Below are 21,786 nucleotides of genomic sequence, written 5' to 3'. Positions count from 1 at the left end.
AAGTTCTGCCTGGCAAAGATCTGGTATACAGACGGTCCCCAACTAGATTGGTTCGACTTAGATTTTTCGACTTTAACAATGGTGTGAAAGCAATATGCATTCAGTGGAGATCATTCTTTGAGTTTTGATCTTTTCCCAGGCTAGTGACATGCAGTGCATAACTCTCTCCTGATGCTGGGTAGTAGCAGCAGCCGCAGCTCCCATTCAGCCATGTGATTACGAGGGTAAACAACGGATACAACCATTCTGTACCCATACAACCGTTCTGTTTTTCACTTTCAGTATGGTATTCAGTAAATTGCAAGAGTTATCCAGCACTTTATTATAAAATAGGCTTTGTGTTAGATGATTTTGCCTAGTGTAAGTGTTCTGAGCACATTTAAGGTAGGCTAAGCCAAGAGATGATGTTTGGTAGGTTGGATATATTAAATGCACTTTCGACTTTGGATATTTTTAACCTGCGCTGGGTTTATTGGAATGTAACTGCATCATAAGGAAGATCTGTACTCCCTCTTCTAGGTGTCAGGCTTGCTTATACTTGACGGCTATCTTTGCCAGCCTAGACACTTCCCTTTCTAATACTACATACAATTTCCTAACTCCTTATCATTCTAGTGTTCCCTTTGGACAGTTAAATTGATTATTTTTGCTTTGAAAATGTGGTGGCCATGTGTGTGTAGAGAGGTGAGGGGAGTACAGCAGGAATGTGGGGAAGGAATCTCTGATTACTATTTCTTAGCTTTCATTCACCATTTTTTTTCTAGGTGTTAGGAGTCCATTGGTGAGATCTTGTTATATGATATTAAGTACATGGCTTTTACAACGGTGTTCCCAAGTCACCATCTCTTCAGCAGATGTAAACAAGAACAGGAAGACACAGTTTGTACTGAAGCCATAATACCTGTAAGACAGAATTTAGCACTCACTTAGTATCAATACTTGGAATTTTAAATAGCTTTCAGTACACCCTGTCCACACTTGCATTCACATATATTATCTCATTGTTCCCCAAACTTCCTACTGTTTTAGCTTGCATCATCATTTTTCTTTTCCAGGACTGTTGAAATAATCTGTTTCGCCCATTCTCTGTGTTCCCCCCACCCTCTCGCCCCTAGTCCGTCTTCTAACTGTAGCCAGAATGATCTTTCTAAACTACAGAGCTGTCTGTGTCACTCTTCTGCTTAAAATCCATTAAAGCTTTCGTTCTGCTTTTAAAGGAAAGTTCAAACTCTTCATCAGGAGATAAAAGGGTTTTCATGATCTGCCCCCTGCCTATTTCACTAGTTTCACATCCTGTCTTGGCCTTATAAGCACTCAGTACTCAAGCATCATTTAAAAACTTGTAGATCACTACCCGAAATGCCGGTATCTTCTTTTTAACTAACAACTTCATGCTTGTCCTTCAAGGTAAGTAGTTATCACTTCGGGAGAACCTTCCTTGACTGGAATAAAAGTTCCTCTTCTGTGCTCCAGTAGCATTCTGTTAATACTTCTTATTCAAACCTGTGTGGCCATCTTGTTTAGCTTGTTTCTTTCCCCACTAATTAGATTTTATTAGACTGTAAGATCTTTAAGAACAGGAACTCTAATTTAAAGTTTAATTTTTATTTATTTATTTATGGCTGTGTTGGGTCTTCGCCTCTGTGCAAGGGCTTTCTCCAGTTGTGGCAAGTGGGGGCCACTGTTCATTGCGGTGTGTGGGCCTCCCACCATCGCGGCCCCTCCTGTTGCGGAGCACAGGCTCCAGACGCGCAGGCTCAGTAATTGTGGCTCACGGGCCTAGTTGCTCTGCGGCATGTGGGATCTTCCCAGACCAGGGCTCGAACCCGTGTCCCCTGCATTGGCAGGCAGACTCTCAACCACTGCGCCACCAGGGAAGCCCAAGAACAGGAACTCTTACTCATCTCAGTTTCTCAAGTGTTTGTGACAAAATAGATGTCAATGAATGTTACTTGAACAGATAAATGAAGGAATTAAGATATCATTAGATTAAGCTGTGACAGGAACGATGCCCTGTTCATTTGTATATTTACAGGGCTTGGCTTAGCTTGATGTGTGGCCCGAGGTGAGTGCTTAGTATAGGTTAACTGAATAATATAGAATTGCCCTGTGTTTTAGTTTATTAATATCCATGTCGTGGTAGTGTAAATAGGAAAAGGGCTTTATTTATATACTTGAGAAGAACATTTGAATTTTTTGTTTGTGAAAGGACAGACTAAGGTCTTGTTTTCTTTATCTGTAAAATGAACGAGTTGGACAATCTAATCTCTTAAGGTTCTTTCCATTTCCAGCATCCCACTAGGAGGATGTAATCCCTGGATCTGGACCATATGGAGTACAATCTAGAATTGTACCATGCCTTTTTTTTTTTTTTAAAGCAGCTCCATTACACTATTGAGTCTCATTAACCTAAGATAAGTTATAAAATGGCCAAACCTCGTGCATGAACTGTTGTTGTCTCCCCTCCAGAGACTGCTGTTCCTTTGGTTTTCTTGAACTTCAGCATAAGACTTAAAGGCATCCTAGTGAAATTTTGTCCTATGAGATTTGGTGTAGATTTTTGCAGTTGCTTTGAATTTTAATTCCTCCATTTATGACTTAGCTGTGCATCCTCCATTTGTAGTACCTAAATTTTGTTATGCATGTAATAGACATGCAAATATTTAAGCAAATGGTCATATACCTAATATATCTTTGCTCAAATAACTAAAACAATAGGTGTTGTGGTCAAGATGTAGTCTTTCTCTTTTTCTTTCCTTAGCTATTTTTTTCTAGATTGTTTAGTGTGTAGGAAGACCACTGAACTTCGAGTCAGAAGATCTGGATTCTAAGTCCTGGCTTTTCTGCTTACTACTATGTGATGTTAGGTCACTTAATTCCTCTGGACTTCGAATTTCTAATTGGCATGAGAAGAAAAAAGACTAAAGTCTCTAGTTTTCTGCAATTCTGGCAGTATGATTATCTGGCCCACACTTGGATGTAGTATGGAATTGTGGTTGAGAGCTTGTTGAGAGTCTGGAGTCAGACTGCCTGTGTTTTCATCCTAGCTCTGCCCTTACTGGCAGAGTGACATTAATCTGTCTGGGCCTCTGTTTCCTCATCTGTAAAATAGGGTTAATAATACTGCATGGTTGCTTTGAGTTAGTTCTTAGAATATATTCTGCACATGGTTAAGGACTATATAATTGTTTGCTATCATTATACTTTTTTTTAACAAAACAAAAGATATCAGTGAAGACATTGCACTTTCCTGTGGGCTCCTGGGACAAAATATAAATGCTTATTTTTACAGTTGGGAATTTAAAAATGTGGTAGAAGCCAATGTGGAAGTGTTTAAAAAGTTAGTGATATATTATGAATCATTATCTCACACATTAGAAGGAAAGACTACATCTGCTTTACTAGCCTCAATAGTGGCTGATTTTGATGTTTTAGGAAATAAATTAAATGTATAGCTTCAGTTTTCTGTGCTAGTAAGAAAGCCAGTAGCTGTAAATTCTTAGATAACTTCTAGCCATGTGTGGAAATATTGGCTTGAATCTCTTCCTTCCATTCAACATTTTAACGAATCTGCAGGTAGCAGCCAGATTCACCTTTTCTTGCCTCTCACATCTCTGGACATCTAGTGAACTATGAAATGGCTGAACGTTGGGCTAAAAAGGAAGTGGACTGGCCCGGATAATCACTATACAGGCGGATTTCCTCTGGGTAATTAAGAGCTGACTGTCCTCATCAGGGTCCTCTCTTTCCTCTTAGCAGTGGCTTCCCTTTTGAGGCTCAGGATCTCCTAGGATCCTAAAGGAAAGGCCTGTCTCCTGGTGGCTAGACTGACATTGTCCCCAAAACTCTCTCCTACTTTCCTCAATCTGTAGTACCTTCCGGGGAAATAAGTTCTGCCTGGATGCCAGAGGAGTGAGAAAAAGGGCACGCTTTGGTTCACCTTCCTTAAACCTTACCCAGTAATGATTATTTTGATTTTTGGAGACTGTGAAATTATTTCGTATTTCTAGAAGTTGCTCTACATACTCATTTGGGATATGCCTTAAATCTTCAGTTGGCCGTAGGTGTTTTTATTTCTTAACTTGCCAGGAACATTCTACCTCCTTACATATACAGCTTCCCTACCCCAGTTTAGTTACTCTGGTTTAGGTCCCTCTCAAAGACAGCGTGGTGTAGCAGGAGGCCTAGCTTTGGAGCAGGACAGATGGATATGTAATCTTGGTCTAGTTGTTTAACCTTTTAAAAGTAACTTCATCTCTCAAATGGAAATGATAATACTTTTTTTTAGAGAATTGTTGGGATTAAATGAAATGATATTTAAAGTTTTTAGCACATTGCCTGTGAACTAACAGTAGGTGCTCAATTAATTTTAGCCTGGGTTATCGAGTGCCTTCTAAATGTGTTAGAGACTGGGATATGAAGAAGACAGTCCCTGCACTCAAGGAGTTTAAATCTGATAAAGGAAAAGGTTACTAAATATGAATCAGGAAATCTTTATTCCGTTTTATTCTCTCTTCCCTATTTCTTATGCATTTCTTTTCCTAGGTTAAGGTAAATTCTAGAAGGACCCTTCCTCCAAGAGTGACTAAGAAGACTCTAATAAGAGGAACAAACTGAGTAGAGTTGTCACAGGTTATCGGGGTGACTGGGAGCTTAGTCAAGGAGGGATAAAGTCAGCTGTTAGTCCCGTTATTAGTAAGTAGTAACAGGATTATTACCAGTTTGTAGGTGGGAGAGATGCCTAATAGGGGGTAAGGAAACTGTCAGGGAACTGAGGCAGGTCACAGGGCTTGTTTAAACTGAGTGACCTGCTAAGTAAACTTGTGTTTACTTTTTTTCCCACTTGCAGTCTTTTGGGCTAATTTCTGGAAACCTGCTTTCCTGGGTGCTGCCCCTCCCTCCCTGTCTTCAGGAACGGGATTGGAAGTAGCATTAGCCTGAAGAAGTTGTTCTATTTAGGGAGCTAAAGCAGAGGGCCAGTGATTAGGCCCTTATCTGCAGTGGGGCCTTTCTGAGTGGTGTGGGGACAGGATCGGAGCATCTGTCCTGACATCAACAGAGGCTCGGCTTTTTCTATCCCCTGGTTGCATCAGAATTATGAAGAAGCACTGATGGGCCGGGCCATCTGAATGAAAAAGCCCTTCATTGTGTTTCTTCAGCATTCCAGTGTCTGGTACAATTAGCCAAGACTCAGAAAACAAGTTGGACAAACAAGCAAGCAGCCTTCCACTGAAGGATAAAGGGATTTCTGGCACAGCTGAGTTAAGTGCGTTGACTGCAGAGACAAAGTGGGAGGGTCTGGGAAGAGGAAGGTGCCTTTGGGATGACATTCCTGGCTGGATGAGGGGAAAGAATGGAGCAAACAAGCAAATGGTATTTTTGAAGCTGATGAAATCTGCTGTGCCAGATCTCTCTAGAGGCTGGTTGGGGCCGGGCTACTCTGTAAGGAGGTGGAATCACTGGGGAGAGACTTTGACTCTTTGGGCAGCTCAAAGTTGGGACATGAAGCTCCCTGTGGAATCTAGGAAATCCTTTGGCAGCGGACAGCATGTGGGCTTGCCCCGTGATAGCCTCCCCGACCGTGGGGCCTTCTCAGTGGGTTAACACTTTACACACACTTCAGCCTGAGAAGAGTCCAGCCCCAGCAACAGGTTGTTGCGCAGTGGATGCCCTCGGCCTGTCTCGGCCCATTTTACCTCACCAGCCCTCCTGCAACTGTCTCAGATTCACCGGGTCACAAGCTTCTGCTCTGCAAGTGGAGGGTACCTCAAAGACCGGCTTCTGCCTGCGCAGGCTTACTCACTCACTAACTCGGCTGGACTTCTGCATCCGAAGCGCCCACCTCGCCTGCTGCTGTTGGTCTGAAAACACTGAGCTGGTGGCGCTTTTGAATAGGATGCCTCTTGCATGAAGACCTGGACCCAGTTTGGAAGTGCCCCAGGGAGGAGCTTCCTCTCTGACCTCAAGGGGAGGGAGGAGGTCAGTAGGAAGTGGTAGGTGGAGCTACTTCTCCGAACTTCTGCTGTCTCTGTTCATCGCACGGCCCTTTGGCTGTCTGTCTCTGTGCACCTCGCAGCCTTTTTTAAGGAGCTGCAGGGCGTGCACAGGCCCCTAGCCGGAGGTTCTTTGGCACACCTTCCTTCTAGGCAGGGTCAGCAGACGCTGGCGACATGTGGCCCAGTTACCAAGATGAGCACGAGTTCAGCACCCACCTGGTTTGCCGCATGTGCTGCATGGGTTAGTACGTGAAGTTTTTTTTCCTTGCCTGGGCCTGAGGATCCCAAATAGCCCTTACTCTCACTGACTCATAGGAACGCATGGGCTCTGAAGCCTTGGAGATGTTAACAGCCTTTGGGCTTGTTAAAACGTGCAGTGGGAGAGACTGGGGTGCCCGACTTCCTGGGGAACTTCTTAAGCTTGTAGTGACTGGCAGTTAAGAGCCTAGGCTTTGGGTGTGGGACTTTTTTATAGAGACTGAATTCATGCTCATGCTTCTGTCTGTATCAGGAAACCACTTTTAAGTTATGTTGCATAGTTCTGAAAGTCCAGGGCGTATTTTTAGGAGAAGTTGGTTGGTTACAGAGCCACCTCTGAGCAGACAGGATTGTGGGAGGAGGGGAGGGTGGAGTCATGACCCAGGTTTCCTCTTTGGGGCTGATTGCTAATTCTCTTACATTTACTCTCTTGCCAGCTGTGAGGAGGGAAAAAGGCTTGAAAGTGGTCTGGGGATGGGGATCTTAAGAAGAGTTGGAGGCTAGGAAAAGAGTCTTGTTGGCTTAGATCTCTCTTGATAAAGGAGAGGAGTTCATTTAGATAATGTTCAGTGACCTTGAGCAAGTAGCCTAGCCTTTTTTGGCCATAGGTTTCCTTGGCTTCCAAACTGGAGGGTGTACAGACTGATGCTGGAGGTATCGTCATCAATTTCCGGCAAAATGGAAAAGATAAGGAAAATGTAGTGTGCCTTTCATAAAGATAAACTTATTTAAAGAACTGTCCTTTATTCTGAAAGTGCCCTTTCTACTTTTTTGATGTTAAAATGTCCATTATTTTATGAAAGAATTGTTGTGAGATGGTAGTTTGGTTTTAGATATCTTTACTTAGCAAAATAAAAAGTTGACAACTTGATATTAGGTTTTCTAATTTATTTTGGAATATTTACTCGTTTGTGAAATCTAAGTTTAGGAATTACTGGATTGATACTAGTACTAATATCTTTTGGTTTTGTATTCTTAGTCTGTAAAGCAGAACAAAATTGTGACCCAAACAGGCAGATTTTCACTAAAATTGAGATTGCTGGTTGTTTGATCAAGAAGAGACCTCAGAAGAAATCTCAGAAGGGGAGTAGCAGAGCCAGGGTTCCAATCCTGTCTCCTGACTGCTAGACTAGTACTGCCAAATTTTTAAGTGCTTTCTGAGAAACAGAGTTGGTACTATAATAATGTTTGGGCACAAGGAGTAGCAGTTTTAGTCAGTTACTGCCATGGAGTCTAGCTTTTTATCTTTCCGGTATCATTGAGATTTCTTCCCTGAGATCTAGAGGAAAGACTCTTCTGCATCTGAAAATGCTTAGAGATAAAAGGGCCCTTTTTCTGTAATCAACAGAAAAGTATAAAGAATTCTAGAATCTTTTTTGAAATTTTCAGGGCAAAACATCATTCTCCTAGCTCATCCTACTCTGTTTAATCCCCTGGAGATACATATATATATATATACACACAGACACACACACACATATATATATATGTATATATATATATATATATAGAGAGAGAGAGAGAGAGAGAGAGATTGAAATAGGTCCTAATTCATACAGTCATTATGAGGAGTATATGATATTAAAGAGCTTAGCTCAGTGCAAGCTCCTCTGCTGATTTTGATATTGTTGATTCACAGTTGGTATTTGGAAACCATTGACCTAGTCCAGACTCCACACTTTATAAATGAAACTCAGGCTCACAGAGGGGAGATGAGTATCCTATAAGGTAAGCCACAGAGTAGAGGCTAGGAAATCCAAGTTATAGCCCTGATTCTGCCCCTCTGTAACCTTATCTAAATTCTTAAATCTGGGCTTCGATTTCTTCATCTTTAAGATGATTTTTTTGAGGATTGTTAACCCCTATATCTCTTTGTATCTGTGAAGTATTTTATTTTTTCTGAATGTGATACTCCATTAAATACTCTAGAAGCTATTGTGTTTTTCTCCCTCTTCCCTTCTCCGTATAAGCCTCTCGTTCTGTCTCTGTGGCTCTTTCTTTTGCCACCAGGCTTACTCCTGGCTTATTTCTTTATGTAACTTCTGCCTTGTACTCTCTGATTCCCAGTAGGGCAAAGAATTACTGGTAACAAAGTTCAGATTTTCTTAAGAAATAACATAAAATTTTAATTTTGCCCTGAAGTCCCTAGTTATCACTTCCCTAAATTCCCACGTCTCAATCCTCATTGAGACGTTCTGAGTCTTCACCCGCTCTTGGTGACAGATACCTTTCATGAATCCCTATTATAGTTGTAGTTTGCACCTCTCCTCTTCCCTTCATTATATAGGACTATATTGTGTTGCCTTCTAATAATTTCACAGTGGCAGGAGAGTGTGGTGGTTAAAAGTCCATGACAGACTTGGATTTGAATCTCAATTCTACTACTTAGTAGCCATGTGACATTGGGCAAATTATTAATTAGCATTTCTGAGCCTCAATTTGAACTATGAAATGAAGATAAATAATGTGTACTTGATAGAATTGTGAAGATTAAGTCAAATATCAATACTAAATGAGACAGGCCTTGCACAGTGCCTGACACGGAGTAAACACAGTAAATATCGAGGTCATTCTTATCTCCCAAAGTTGACTTATATACTTCTAAGGAAAGGAATCATTTATAATACTGGTGCCATTGTATATTATTGGTAAACATTTTAATCACTTGATCTCCATTTCAGACCATTTTCTTTGAGCTCACATTAAGTGGTGTGAAGTCTCCTGGGTCTAGATGTGGCAAGAAGAATTTCGAAAAGCTGTAACTGTGGAAGGGACGTCTGAATGGAGATCCCTGCTCTCCGCTGAAAAGCAGTCTTTTAATTATCATGTGAGAATATTTTTTAGTCTGACTTTGAAAATACCATCATAAAGTATCCATATAGATATAACCTTGGCACACAGTGGGCTCTCACATAGTATATATGATTAAATAAATGAGCATTCCTGAGTGCTTACTATTGTCCTAAATGTTGGAGATATATATATATTTTAAAATTAATTAATTAATTTATTTATTTTTGGCTGTGTTGGGTCTTCGTTTCTGTGCGAGGGCTTTCTCTAGTTGCGGCGAGCGGGGGCCACTCTTCATCGCGGTGCGCGGGCCTCTCACTGTCGCGGCCTCTCTTGTTGCGGAGCACAGGCTCCAGACGCGCAGGCTCAGTAGTTGTGGCTCACGGGCCTAGTTGCTCCGCGGCATGTGGGATCTTCCCAGACCAGGGCTTGAACCCGTGTCCCCTGCATTGGCAGGCAGATTCTCAACCACTGTGCCACCAGGGAAGCCCCTAAATGTTGGATATTTAACGAAATTTAAAACATGGTTCTTGACTCCAAAGAACTAAAGTTCAGATAGAGAAATGGGATTTACATGTAAAGATATCTAGCAATAGATTTTATACGTCAGTGCCAAGTAAATTAAATAAACACAGGCATCCAGAGATGGCTGGGATAGCCAGAAAGGTGTAAAGGAAGAAGTGGACTTCAGCTGGACCTTGTAAGGAGGCTCTAAATTAGATAAAACAAGAAGAGGAGGGTAGATATTTCAGTAGGCAGAAATAGGTGAACAAAGGCAAGAATGTGCAAGGTATGTTTGGAAACTAAGGTCAGAATGGTTGCAGTTGAGTCATGCAGGGGAGAGTCTAAAGATAAAGTTGGAAGAGTAGATAGATTGTAAATTTCTTCAGGTTAGGGACCATGTCTTATCTTTATCTCTTCCAGCCACCTAACACATGGTGAATAAAAACTGGAATTGAATTTCAGAGGGTTGTAGTGGACAGTAGAAACAAAGGACTTGGGCTTGAGCCTCTGGTCATCTGAGAGCCACTAAAGGATTTTGAATAGAGGGGTAATACGAGCAAAGTGGTGATTTAGAAAGACTTGTTGAAATAGGCTGGCTGTACTACCTGCCACGGCCTCAGCTATCAACTGTTAGCATCAAATCTGTATCCTCAATTCTGCCTGCTCTTCTGAACTCTAGACCTAAGGTTCCAACTGTCTGCAGGAAGGGCCTGCTGACATCTCATTATGTTTCTTCTACTTTACCCAACCTATCCTCACCCAGTCTGTGCCACCTGTTTTACTTATCTCCAGGTACCACTCCTCCCAGTTGCTGTGACTGGAAACTTTTTGTGTGTGTGTGTGTGTGTGTGTGGCTGCACTGGGTCTTCGTTGCTGTGAGTGGGCTTTCTCTAGTTGCGGCGAGCGGAGTCTACTCTTCATTGTGGTGCGCGGGCTTCTCGTTGCGGTGGGTTCTCTTGTTGCGGAGCACAGGCTCTAGGGCACACGGGTTCCAGTAGTTGTGGCACGTGGGCTCAGTAGCTGTGGCTCGCGGGCTCTAGGGCGCGCGGGCTCCAGTAGTTGTGGCACGTGGGCTCAGTAGCTGTGGCTCGCCGGCTCTAGACACAGGCTCAGTAGTTGTAGTGCACGGGCTTAGTTGCTCCGCAGCATGTGGGATCTTCCCGGACCAGGGATCGAACCCGTGTCCCTTGCATTGGCAGGCGGATTCTTAACCACTGCACCACCAGGGAAGTCCCTGTGACTGGAAACTTTAGAATTATCTTGAACTCTCCCTTTCCTTAACATCTAGTCAGTAGTTAAGGGCTATTGTTTCTTCCTCTACATTGGAGTGGGGATCTGGCTGCCCCTGCCCTATTCATACTCTTAGATTTCTTTCTTGGTCTGTCACACACAGTAGGCCTCTAATTGCTTCTACCTCTTAGTGTGTCTCTGCTGCAGTCTGGCCTTCCGTCCAATGCCAGATTAAGCTTTCCAAAACACCCTCTGGTTCAGAAAATTTCAGTGGTATCCTTTTATCTACTGAATTAAGTAGATGCTCCTCATTTCTGCTTTCTGGAGTGATGTGGTCTCAGGTGACCTTGTTAGCTTCCCTTCTCATTACATGGCTAACTGTATGCTTTGTGTAGCCACACCATTCCTTCCAATGTATCCTGTGTACTCACATATCACCAAGTCACTGCTTGTGCTTATTCTTCACTGTGGAATTCCTTAACCTCTCTTTGGGCTGCCAAAATCATACTTGTCACCCAAGGTTTACTTCAAATACCACATCTTTCATGAACTCTTCTCCTATCCGTCTGTCAGAATTAATCAGCTTTGTTTATCAGCATGATTTTGTGCCGCTTGTATCTGGTGTGCTATTTGCTTGGTGTTATTGTTAATTATTTATTTACATATTGGTCTCTGCCACTAGATTGACCTCATGTGGTCAAGGAACAGGCCAATTCCAACTTTCTATGTATTTATTTCCCTTTTTGTCAGCTCAGGTATCTCATTATTTATTTATTTAAAAGATTTATTTATTTATTTATTTATTTATTTTATTTATTTTTGGCTGTGTCGGGTCTTAGTTGTGGCGTGTGGGCTCTTCATTGTGGTGAGCAGGCTTCTCTCTAGTTGTGGCGTGTGGGTTTTTCTCTTCTCTGGTTCAGGCGTGCAGGCTCCAGGGCGCGTGGGCTCTGTAGTTTGCGGCACGCGGGCTCTAGTTGAGGCACGCGAGCTCAGTAGTTGCAGTGCGCAGGCTTAGTTGCCCCGCGGCATATGGGATCTTAGTTCCCTGACCAGGGATTGAACCCACATCCCCTGCGTTGTAAGGCGGATTCTTTACCACTGGACCACCAGGCAAGTCCCAGGTATCTCATTTTTAGATTTTCAGGTGGTTGGTGCTTCTTGGGCTTCTTGAACCACTTGTAATTTTTCTGTGGCTCTCAGGGAAACAAGCAGAGGCTCTTCTCTCTTTGCTTTTTTAATGATTCATGATGCTGTGTTGGGCTATGTTGGAATAGAACACAGAACTGTGTGCCTCAAATGCAGGCTTTCATTCCGACCCCAGGCCTATCCTCAAAATGCTCCGAGTAGGACAGATGGACAAGCAAACTGTGATACCTTGAAATAGGCACAAGAGGGAGATCACTCAACTAGTGTATATAAGGGACGGAGGAGGTGACAGCTGAGTTGAATGCTGAAGAATGAGTAGTCAAGGAAATGGGGGAGCTATCTTCCATGCAGAGAGAACAGTAAATGCAAAGCATGGAAGGGTGAGAGCACATGCCTCATTTGGGCAAAACTGTACATTTGGCAAGGCTGGAAGTTAGAGTTTTTATGAAAGGGTGGAGAGCGAAGAGTGGCCACATCATATGGGGCCTTAGATCCCAAGCTAAAAAGTTTAAATGTTATCCTGAATGCAGGCATCAGGCTTTAGAATCCAGCAGAGCTGGATTCAGACTTACCTTGTGATCTCCGGCAAGTTACTTAGCCTCTGTGGGCTTTATCTTTCCTGTAAAATAATGCCTCTCAGCGTTGTTGAGCATTGGAAACAATATATGTAAGGTACTTGGCATATAAGTAGAGACTCGATAAATGTTATCTGTTAATATTATTAGGATAAGGATTCACTGAAGGATTTTAGTGTGGGCAGCATTGTCCACAGTGCCGGCGGCACTGAGGAGGGTGGTGTCTTAGTCATTTTGGGCTGCTGTAACAAAACCATAGACTCAGTGGCTTAAACAACAGACACTGATTTCTCTCACTTCTGAAGGTGGGGAAGTCCATGGTCAAGGCACCTACAGGTTTGGTGTCTCGTGAGGGCCTCTTCCTGGTTCATAGACGGCTAGCCGTCTTCTTGCTGCACCCTCACATGGTGGAGCGGGAATGAGAGAGCTCTCTGGGGTCCCTTTTGTAAGGACACTAATTCCATTTATGAGAGCTCCACCCTCATGACCTAATCACCTCCCAAAGGCTTCAACTCCTACTTCTGTCACATTGGGGATAAGATTTCAACATATGAATTTCAGGAGGACACAGACATTCAGGCCATAACAGATAGATTATAGCAGGGAAACCTATTAGAAGCAGAGAGGGAGACAAGAAGAGTTCATTTTTAGACAAGTTGAGCTTGAAACGAGCATGAAATTTTTAGGAGTCAGTTGGACATATGAGAGTGGTGTTTAGGATAAAGGCCTGAGCTGAAGATACGGATTGGGAATTGTCAGTGTACAGGTTACAGTTGAAACTGTGGAAGTAGATTAAATCATTCTGGGAGAATGTAGAGAACAGGTATTATTTACTTTTTTTTGAAATCTATAGGTTTTTTTTTTTCTCCATGCCATAGTGTACATAACACCAAAAATTTTGCATGCGATTTTAGGTGGTTTATGACTCCCCCCCCAACCCCGCAAATCCATTTATGGACCCTTAGGCCCATGGATATCTTAAGAAGCTGTAATACAGAATAAAAAGGAAAGAGGGCTAAGAATGAGTAAACATTTAAGGGGTGAACAGAAGAGAGGGAACAGTTAAAGGGGAAGGAGGGAAACCAGGGTAGAATGAAGTCTCAGAATCAAGAGGGAGAGTGGGGGCTTCCCTGGTGGCGCAGTGGTTGAGAATCTGCCTGCTAATGCAGGGGACACGGGTTCGAGCCCTGGTCTGGGAAGATCCCACATGCCGCGGAGCAACTAGGCCCGTGAGCCACAACTACTGAGCCTGCGCGTCTGGAGCCTGTGCTCCGCAACAAGAGAGGCCGCGACAGTGAGAGGCCCGCGCACCGCGATGAAGAGTGGCCCCCGCTTGCTGCAACTAGAGAAAGCCCTCGCACAGAAGCGAAGACCCAACACAGCCAAAAATAAATAATAAATAAATAATAAATATAATTAAAAAAAAAAAAAAAAGAGGGAGAGTGGGTTTAAAAGGTAAAGGAATGGTCACCAGTGTCTTCTGGGTTGGCAGTTAGGTGACTGTGGGGACGGCAGTTTCAGTGAATTGGTGGGGCTGGAAGCCAGGTCACATGGCGGAGCAGGAGGTGCAGAAGTAGAGACAGTGAACACTGTCATCGCACTGTTCCAGAGCCGAGGGGAAAGGAGAGGAGTCGTTAAAGATATGCAAGCTAGGGGATGATGGTTGGATTAAATTCTCAAGGAGAAGGAAAGATATAGGATCCAGATTTCAGAGGGAAGGACTTGCCTAGGTAACAAGGAGGGACATCTCTACCAATGAAACTACAAGAAAATTAGGGTAGGTATTGGTAGCTCGGTGTCCTGTAGTGGTCTTAATAAAGTTGGAAGCAAGTAGTAAATCCCTCTAATTAAGCAACCCTCACGTGATTAATTGGTGCCTCAATATGTTCAATCTAAGAATTTCGCAGTGGCCTGTTGGGTTCTTCGTGGTCAGTTCATAGCCTTTGGTGGGGCTGAGCTTACAAGAAGCATCTAAAAGAATATCACCTTTCCTGTGATTGACTGTCTTCTTCTTACATAAGGGTACCTTCTTAAAATTCTATCTCCAGTGTTAGGTAGAAAGATCTTCACTGGGCCTGGAATTAAATGAAGAATTTATGTATAGGGAATCAAACCTAAAACTTATTAAAAACTTTCGAAGTCTGAGCTGTTTGGAGTGTTCTGAAGGTCTCTGTAATAAAGTTGCTCTTTGGCTTCCCTAATGAATTTCCTTGCTGATATTAAGATCTTAAACTCCAGGCACTGCAGTATCCTCTTATCCTGATGCTTAAGTCAGGAGAGAACGTTCATGTAATTGATTGGTCTGCAACAAAGGATCCTAAAAAAGGATCCTCCGGCTTTGGGGCAAGGTTGTTCTATAAAACCCTTTCCTGAGGAACTTACAGCTTGGCTCTAAGCAGGCTAGCTGCTCTTGGGAAGGACTTGTAATCATGCTGCTTTTAGTAATTACATTCAGAATTAGTACTTGGACCTCTTCCCTCTGAATTGAAAGTCAGTTTTTTAGCTATTCGAAGCATGACTGATATGAGGCCATCCGGTTTCCCTAGTGCATTATCCCCAAGGGAGGGCTCGGTAGGTGAACAGCATAACTATGGGTAGTAAAATTTAAAAGACTCAATCGTGTTAATCGCATCTTCAGGTCTAAAAGAAATGAGGCAGTGGACTGAACTCTTACAAGTGACTTGGTTTTGATTTCATTCTGTGTGTTTCTTTAGCCAGTCTTCTAATCATATATTGGCCAATCAAGAATGTTTATTTATTACCTATAAGAGTCCAGTCCAGGGAATTCCCTGGTGGTCCAGTGGTTAGGGCTCGGGGCTTGCACTGCTGGAGCCCGGGTTCGATCCCTGGTAGGGGAAATAAGATCCCACAAGCTGCGTGGTGCAGCCAAAAAAAAAAAAACCGTCTAGTCCAATATGTAAAAACTCAGATACACCAGTAAGTATCACCTGTTTGCTGGGACATGCAAACATAATGGAAAAACAGTATTAAAGCTAACTAAAAGTTCTGCCCACCACATTTTCACCAATGCCAGGTCCACTCTGCTTTGCTCTATTTATTACCCTTATAACCAAGAATAGTCTGTTTCTAATTTTACAAAGTTCTCACTCTGAAGACACAGGTTTTCTTTATAGAATTTCTTTTATTATAAAAGTAATATGGGTTTGCTATAATAGGTTAAACAATACATAGATGGAAAAGAAAAAGTTAACAGATTTCCGTTTAAACTAGCCAATATTTTAAAGAGGCGGAATTCATGTGATTTCTTTTTAGTCCACTGCCTCAGTTCTTTTAGACCTGAAGATGCGATTAACACAATTGAGTCTTCTTTATTTTCTACCCATAGTTATTCTGTTAACCTACCAAGCCCTCCCATGGGGATAATGCACTAGGGAAACCAGATGTTTTCTCATCAGTCATGCTTCCAGTAGCTAAAAAGCTGACTTTCAGTTCAGGTAAGGGGAAGGATTTATTTTAGTCTTATAATGTAGAGCTTTAGATGTTAGAAGCTATGGGACATGCAGAAAAGTAAAGCATGATCTCTTTCCTCAAGGAGTTAATGATCTCATTGATGAGTAAGAATGAGCGTATTAAAAGATCAGAATTTATATAATTATTTAGTATGGATTGAGTGATTAGCATAGTAAGTACCATAAAAATTTGGAGAACAAAGAGACTATTGAGAAATGGAATTGTCAGGAAAGGCTGCCAGAGTAATTTTTCTCAAACACAAATCTCACCGTGTCATTCTTCTATTTAAAATCTTTCAATACTTTCCCTTACCTTCCCCTTACCAGTTTCTTGGTGATAAAGTTTGGACTCCTTAGCTTGTCATGAAAGGCCGTGATTTGACCCATGCCATTCTATCCAGTTTTAAGTGTCACCACTACCTATTACATGTCCTGTCTTTCAACCATCCTTAATTCTGTGCAGTTGTCTGAACATGAGCTCCTTCTTATCTCCGTGACTTTGCACTAGGTAGAACTTCATGTAGTAGCTTTGTCCCCTTCTCTTTCTGGCTAACTGGTACTCATCTTTTAAGGTTTAGTTAGTCACCCACCTGGAAACGTTCACTAACCTCCCATGGGTCCCTCCTCTACTCAGACAGGCTTAGCCATTTCTCTTACGTTCTTGAGCGCTCTGTGCCTACCTCTGTTAGCAGCACTTGTCAAGCTGCATTGAAGTTATTTCTCCTTTCTGCTAGACTGTCTCCTTTCTGCTAGACTCTTTTAAAGGTAGGGACTTGGTGTAACACAGGGTATTCCAAGCAGCTAGCTCCTTAATAAGGACTTATTCAAAGAATAAATGAGTGAATGAATGAGCTGAATTTTAAAGAATAAATAGCATTTGGAGAGGTGGAGAGGAAGAAAGTAGCTTGCCATGAAGAGAAAACAAATGTCAGTGATTTAGATGAGATTGTAGCTGCAAGCTGATTCTGATTCAGTCTGCAGATGATACAGGCTTGGAAAGGATGATGAAGAGGTCAGATAACTGAATCAGCATCTAAAGAAGATTGAAAGATCAAAATATGTTGGAATGACAGTGGTCAAATCTAATAAAAATTCTGGCTTCAAATACTTCCAGGACTCTATGAAGTGAAAATTAGATAAGACTTAAAAAAAAAATCCCAACAGTTCCAAGTGAGCGCCAATAGGTAGAATTTAGAAGGATGCAGATTATGACATGTTATGGAACTATTAAATTAGTATGTGTTGCTTTATGAGGTAGTGAATTCTCTATTATCTTAAGTTTTAAGAGTCAATAATATTGTAGATGTATGCAAGATTTGGACAGACCTTTCAACTCTGAACATATGATTCTTTGTTGTTGAGGGGATTTGTGAATCAGCAGGGAATTAGACTAGATCCATTCTAATTCCTATGTTCTGTGGTCTGTAATAGGAAGAGATCACTGTTCCTTGCAAATGAAGCAGGAAAGGAAGAGGTAGAGGTAAGGTTAGAGACAGATGAAGCAGCACTTACTGGATGGCTATAGATTCAGAAAAGTAAGAAGATAGTGCATCCACCTGGAAGTGGAGAGAAAGCCTTAGCATTGTTTGGAACGGTACCTGTGTGGCTTTTACTTGGGAGTCAGTAAGAAGGAATAACTGGCAGTAGGGAGAGAAAACCTAACTGAAGTTTATGTGAATTACTAGTGAGCCAGAGTTACATAATGCTGCTACTTTCTTCTGAAATTTCTCTGAGTTGGAGAAGAAGAGGAGGAGTCAAGCCATGGTAGTCATTCAGGTTTGGGGATTGTCCTAGTGAACATACTAGTAGAAGGTTAGGCAGGTGAGACTCCCTGGGGTATTAGTGACTGCAGCTTTGAATTGCTTAACCATGTTGCTTAGCACAGACTGGGATCATCTTAGGTGTTCTTAATAAACAGGGTAAAATAAGAAGGGAGTGATTGAAGGTTGAGAATGATGAGGAGGTATGAAAGATTGATAAAGATGACTGCTAAATAGGTATGTTTGGAGAAGGAATGAGGCTCAGGAAGTGGCATGGTGGTAGCTGGCTATGAATTGGAGATGAAGGTCAGTGGAGCCAAGCAGGCTCACATGCATTGTCCACACATATGCTGAAGTAATTTGAGGATGATGCCATAGGATACCCTTGGAGATAGTAAATGTGAACCAAGTTGTTAAGAGAAGTTAACGTAGATTTGCCACGTGGAGGGGGCAGGCAGCAGGGAATGGTCGATGACAGAAAGGATGATTTGAATGAACAAGATGGCATAGTGGAGGGCAAGGGCTTCAAATAAGTAGAAAAGGAACGGAGCTGATGAATCAGTGGTCTGGAGGTGGTGTTGTGGGAGAAGGTGAGTTCTCCGTAGGATCAGGCCTCTGTGGCGCAGTCATTGTCAACTATTGACAGTCATGTTTCTGTTAAAGAGGTGAACAAAATTGAGAATGAAAGACAATTTGCCTACAAAAAAAGTGGGGCTCTGTAAGACTTGGGAGAAGGGAGGGAGGGAGGAGATGTGCGGGGCAGGGCATAGTGGGCAGCTCTGAGAGTTTGGTTGGTGAGGCTGGGGAGGAAGCTGGAGTGAGGGAGTACTGGGGAGGAGGGGGTGGGAGGAGAGCATTGATCAAGAGGACCGGTGTGTGGAGGGTGAGATGTAACCCTGCACTATAGGTGTCCCGAACGCCAAGGGCACTCCACCCCTTCTGTTGGGGGTTTTCACAGCTTTGGCTTTTTGGAGCTTGCTGGGGGCAGGGGAAGCAGGGAATCACTGTGCTCCCCGGAGAATTACAATGCGAAGGAGACTTTGCCATGACAAGATTCTTGAGGCACATGATTCTGTCTAATGCGTAAAGTGACAACATGGTAAGGACAGAAGAGGAAGTTCGGACAGACTGAACCTTCCCAACAACAAGACGCTGTCTCATAGTCCTGAGGAAACTGTCTCCACTGTCTCGGAGAATCTGGGTGTGGGCAAGGCAGTGTTTGGGGAACGTATTGCCGGGTAGCGCTAAGCTAGTGCCTTCTCCTTGTTTCCTCACAGATGAACGGGACCGTGTGCAGAAGAAGACGTTCACCAAGTGGGTCAACAAGCACCTGATGAAGGTAGGACCCCTTCATGGATGCCGCCCTGGCCCCTCTGGCTGCTCCTGATCTGGATCTGTCAGTCCCTTCTCTCAGTTCATGTTGCTGGCCATGTGCTCCAGTTGATGGGGTTACACATGACTTTTTTTTTTTTAATATCTAACGTAGTCCGAATAACGTGGAAACTTCCACTGATCAGTTTCTTGGTGAAGACAGTAACACCTCCGTTACCTGAGGAGGCTGAGGGTGAGGATACCGTGGGGTGATTCCTGGGATTCCAAGAACACTTTGCACCAAACTTTACATACTATTTTGTAAGCCCCTTTCTTGTTTTAAATTTTTTAACCTGATTACTGTGGAAGGATGGGGCAGAGGGGATTTTGTTCTCTCTCTCTTAAAGTATGTAAATCTTGAATGATCAGTTTAATGAATTTTTTTAATATGTATATTCAGGTGTAACCCCCATGCAGTTTAAAATACAGAGCAAAATGGGTAGGGTTGGAGGGAGATCTTATTATTTTTTTTATATTATTATTTTTAAATAGAGGAAAACCCAAGGCAGAGGCATATTAAATACTCACCTAAGGATAAACAGTATGATTAATGTGGCAGTCAGATTTGAAAACAAAGTTTTTAAGTTACAATAATTACTCAACTCAAATAACTGTGAGTTATAATAATTACTGCTCTGGGAAAGATTACCAGTGACCTCTTAATTGCTGTATCTAGTAGCCTAGTTTTATCTTCTTCTCATTTGATTTCTCTGTAGCATTTGACAGTGTTGACTAACTCACTGCTCCCTTTGTTTTTTTTAAAATTTATTTTATTTTACTTTATTTATTTATGTATTTATTTTTGGCTGCGTTGGGTCTTCATTGCTGTGAGCAGGCTTTCTCTAGTTGTGGCGAGCGGGGGCTACTCTTCGTTGTGGTATGCGGGCTTCTCATTGCTGTGGCTTCTCTTGTTGCAGAGCACAGGCTCCAAGGGCACGGGCTTCAGTAGTTGTGGCTCGTGGGCTCTAGAGCACAGGCTCAGTAGTTGTGGTGCGCGGGCTTAGTTGCTTCGCAGCATGTGGGATCTTCCCGGACCAGGGCTCGAACCCGTGTCCCCTGCATTGGCAGGCGGATTCTTAACCACTGTGCCACCAGGGAAGCCCTCACTGCTCCTTTAAAGCTCTCTTTTATGCTGCCTTCTAGGACACTGCTTTTTCCTCAGTTACCTCTTCCCTCCATGAATGCCTCTTTCACTGGCTTCTCTTCCTCTGTCTGAGTCCTCCATGTTGACGTTCCCTGGGTCCTAACCATTTTCTTGTTTTCTTCTCTGTATTCTTTGGCAGTCTCATTTGTGTTAGCCACGGGGATCATTCGGTTGCGTGGAATGCAAGGAATCATAAGTAGAAAGGGATACAGGGTGATCTCCAGAGTCTGGTGTCTGGATGCATCTGAGCTTTATGAAGACTAAACTTTATTGGGCAGTTACTCTCTCTTTCTCTTTTTATGAGGCCTTGTGTTTCTTCATTTTTATATCTTTATGTGTGTCTCCTACATTTAGTTCTCTGCATTCCTCCCGTTGCTTGTGTGTGAGCCATGGTGGCTGTCCCTCAAATGGTAATGTAAACCCCTGCAGCTACATGATTCTAAAGACACAAACACAAGCAATCTGGTTAGCTGAGGTTTTCTTCTCCTCCATGGGTCAGTGGTCTATCGATTTAGTTCAGTAAACTATGGCCGGGGAGATGGTTACATAAATCAAACATGGCTCATTAGGGCCACTTGTTTAACTACAAATGAGGGCGATTTTCTAACTACAAGATATAGATAAGGAGGTGATGATAGTGCCTTTTCCTGCATTCTTTCCTAAGCCCAGGACCTGTATCTCACAGTGTACTTGACACGGTCATCTGGATGTTATCCAGACATGTCCTATATTCAACACATCCCAAATTGCTCAGTATTTTCACTCATGTACCTAGCTGTCCAAGTTAGGAACCTAGAATCATACTATATTTAGTCCTGCCCATCATCTCTCCCTGTCACCAACTATAGTCAGTCACTTCGAACTCAGAAAGATGCTTGCATCTGGTTTCTCTTCTCCATCCCCATTACCTCTGTTCTAGTCCAGGACCTCTTCATCTCTTGACTTGGCCATAATAGTTTCCTAATAAAGTTTTCTATAAGAACAAATGTAATGATAATGGTAGTAGTTTATTGAGTGCTTACTGTAAATCAGACTTTCTGTACTAAGTCTTTTACATGGATCATCTCATTTAATTCTTCACTGACCTTATGCTGTAGATTCTATTAATAGTCCCATTTTATCAATGAGGTTCAGAGAGGTTAAATAACCTGTTCAAGGTCATACCACTAGAAAGAAGAAGAACTAAAATACTAGAACTCAGGCAGCCTAAAGTCTAGCACCTGCGCTCTTAACCTCTGCAGTACTGACACTGGTCTGCCTACCTTTCCAGGCTCATAGTGTCATATTCCCCTCAGACCTTAAGCTCTTGCTGAACTGTTTGCCATGCTATTTATGACTCTGTATCTTCGCTCATGGGGCTCCCTCTGCGTGGATTACCTTCCCCAACTCTGTTCTGCCTGGACAACACCAACTTAACACCTCCTCAATAGATATTTTCCTGACTCTCCCACCTGGAATTGACTGGCCTTTCCTTTGTGCCCTCCCTGTATTCGTTATGTACTTCTGTTATAGCACCTGCAACATTCATCTTTCTGCCAGACT

The 21,786-nt window shown here is 42.7% G+C and overlaps 1 protein-coding gene across 8 annotated transcripts in view; it reads left to right on the top strand.

The window, feature by feature from the left end:
* The window catches only part of MACF1 (microtubule actin crosslinking factor 1), a 339,529-nt gene that overhangs the window by 103,920 nt on the left and 213,823 nt on the right, over positions 1 to 21,786 (top strand). For all 8 annotated transcript variants that reach the window (XM_061184457.1, XM_061184454.1, XM_061184455.1 and 5 more), the window contains exon 2: positions 19,007 to 19,068. In XM_061184457.1, coding sequence (XP_061040440.1) covers positions 19,007 to 19,068 — 62 coding nt within the window. The remainder of the gene's footprint in view (positions 1 to 19,006; positions 19,069 to 21,786) is intronic.

This window comes from Eubalaena glacialis, chromosome 3 (assembly GCF_028564815.1).
Source record: "Eubalaena glacialis isolate mEubGla1 chromosome 3, mEubGla1.1.hap2.+ XY, whole genome shotgun sequence".
Lineage (NCBI taxonomy): Eukaryota > Metazoa > Chordata > Mammalia > Artiodactyla > Balaenidae > Eubalaena > Eubalaena glacialis.
This window is presented reverse-complemented; position numbering and strand designations above follow the sequence as displayed.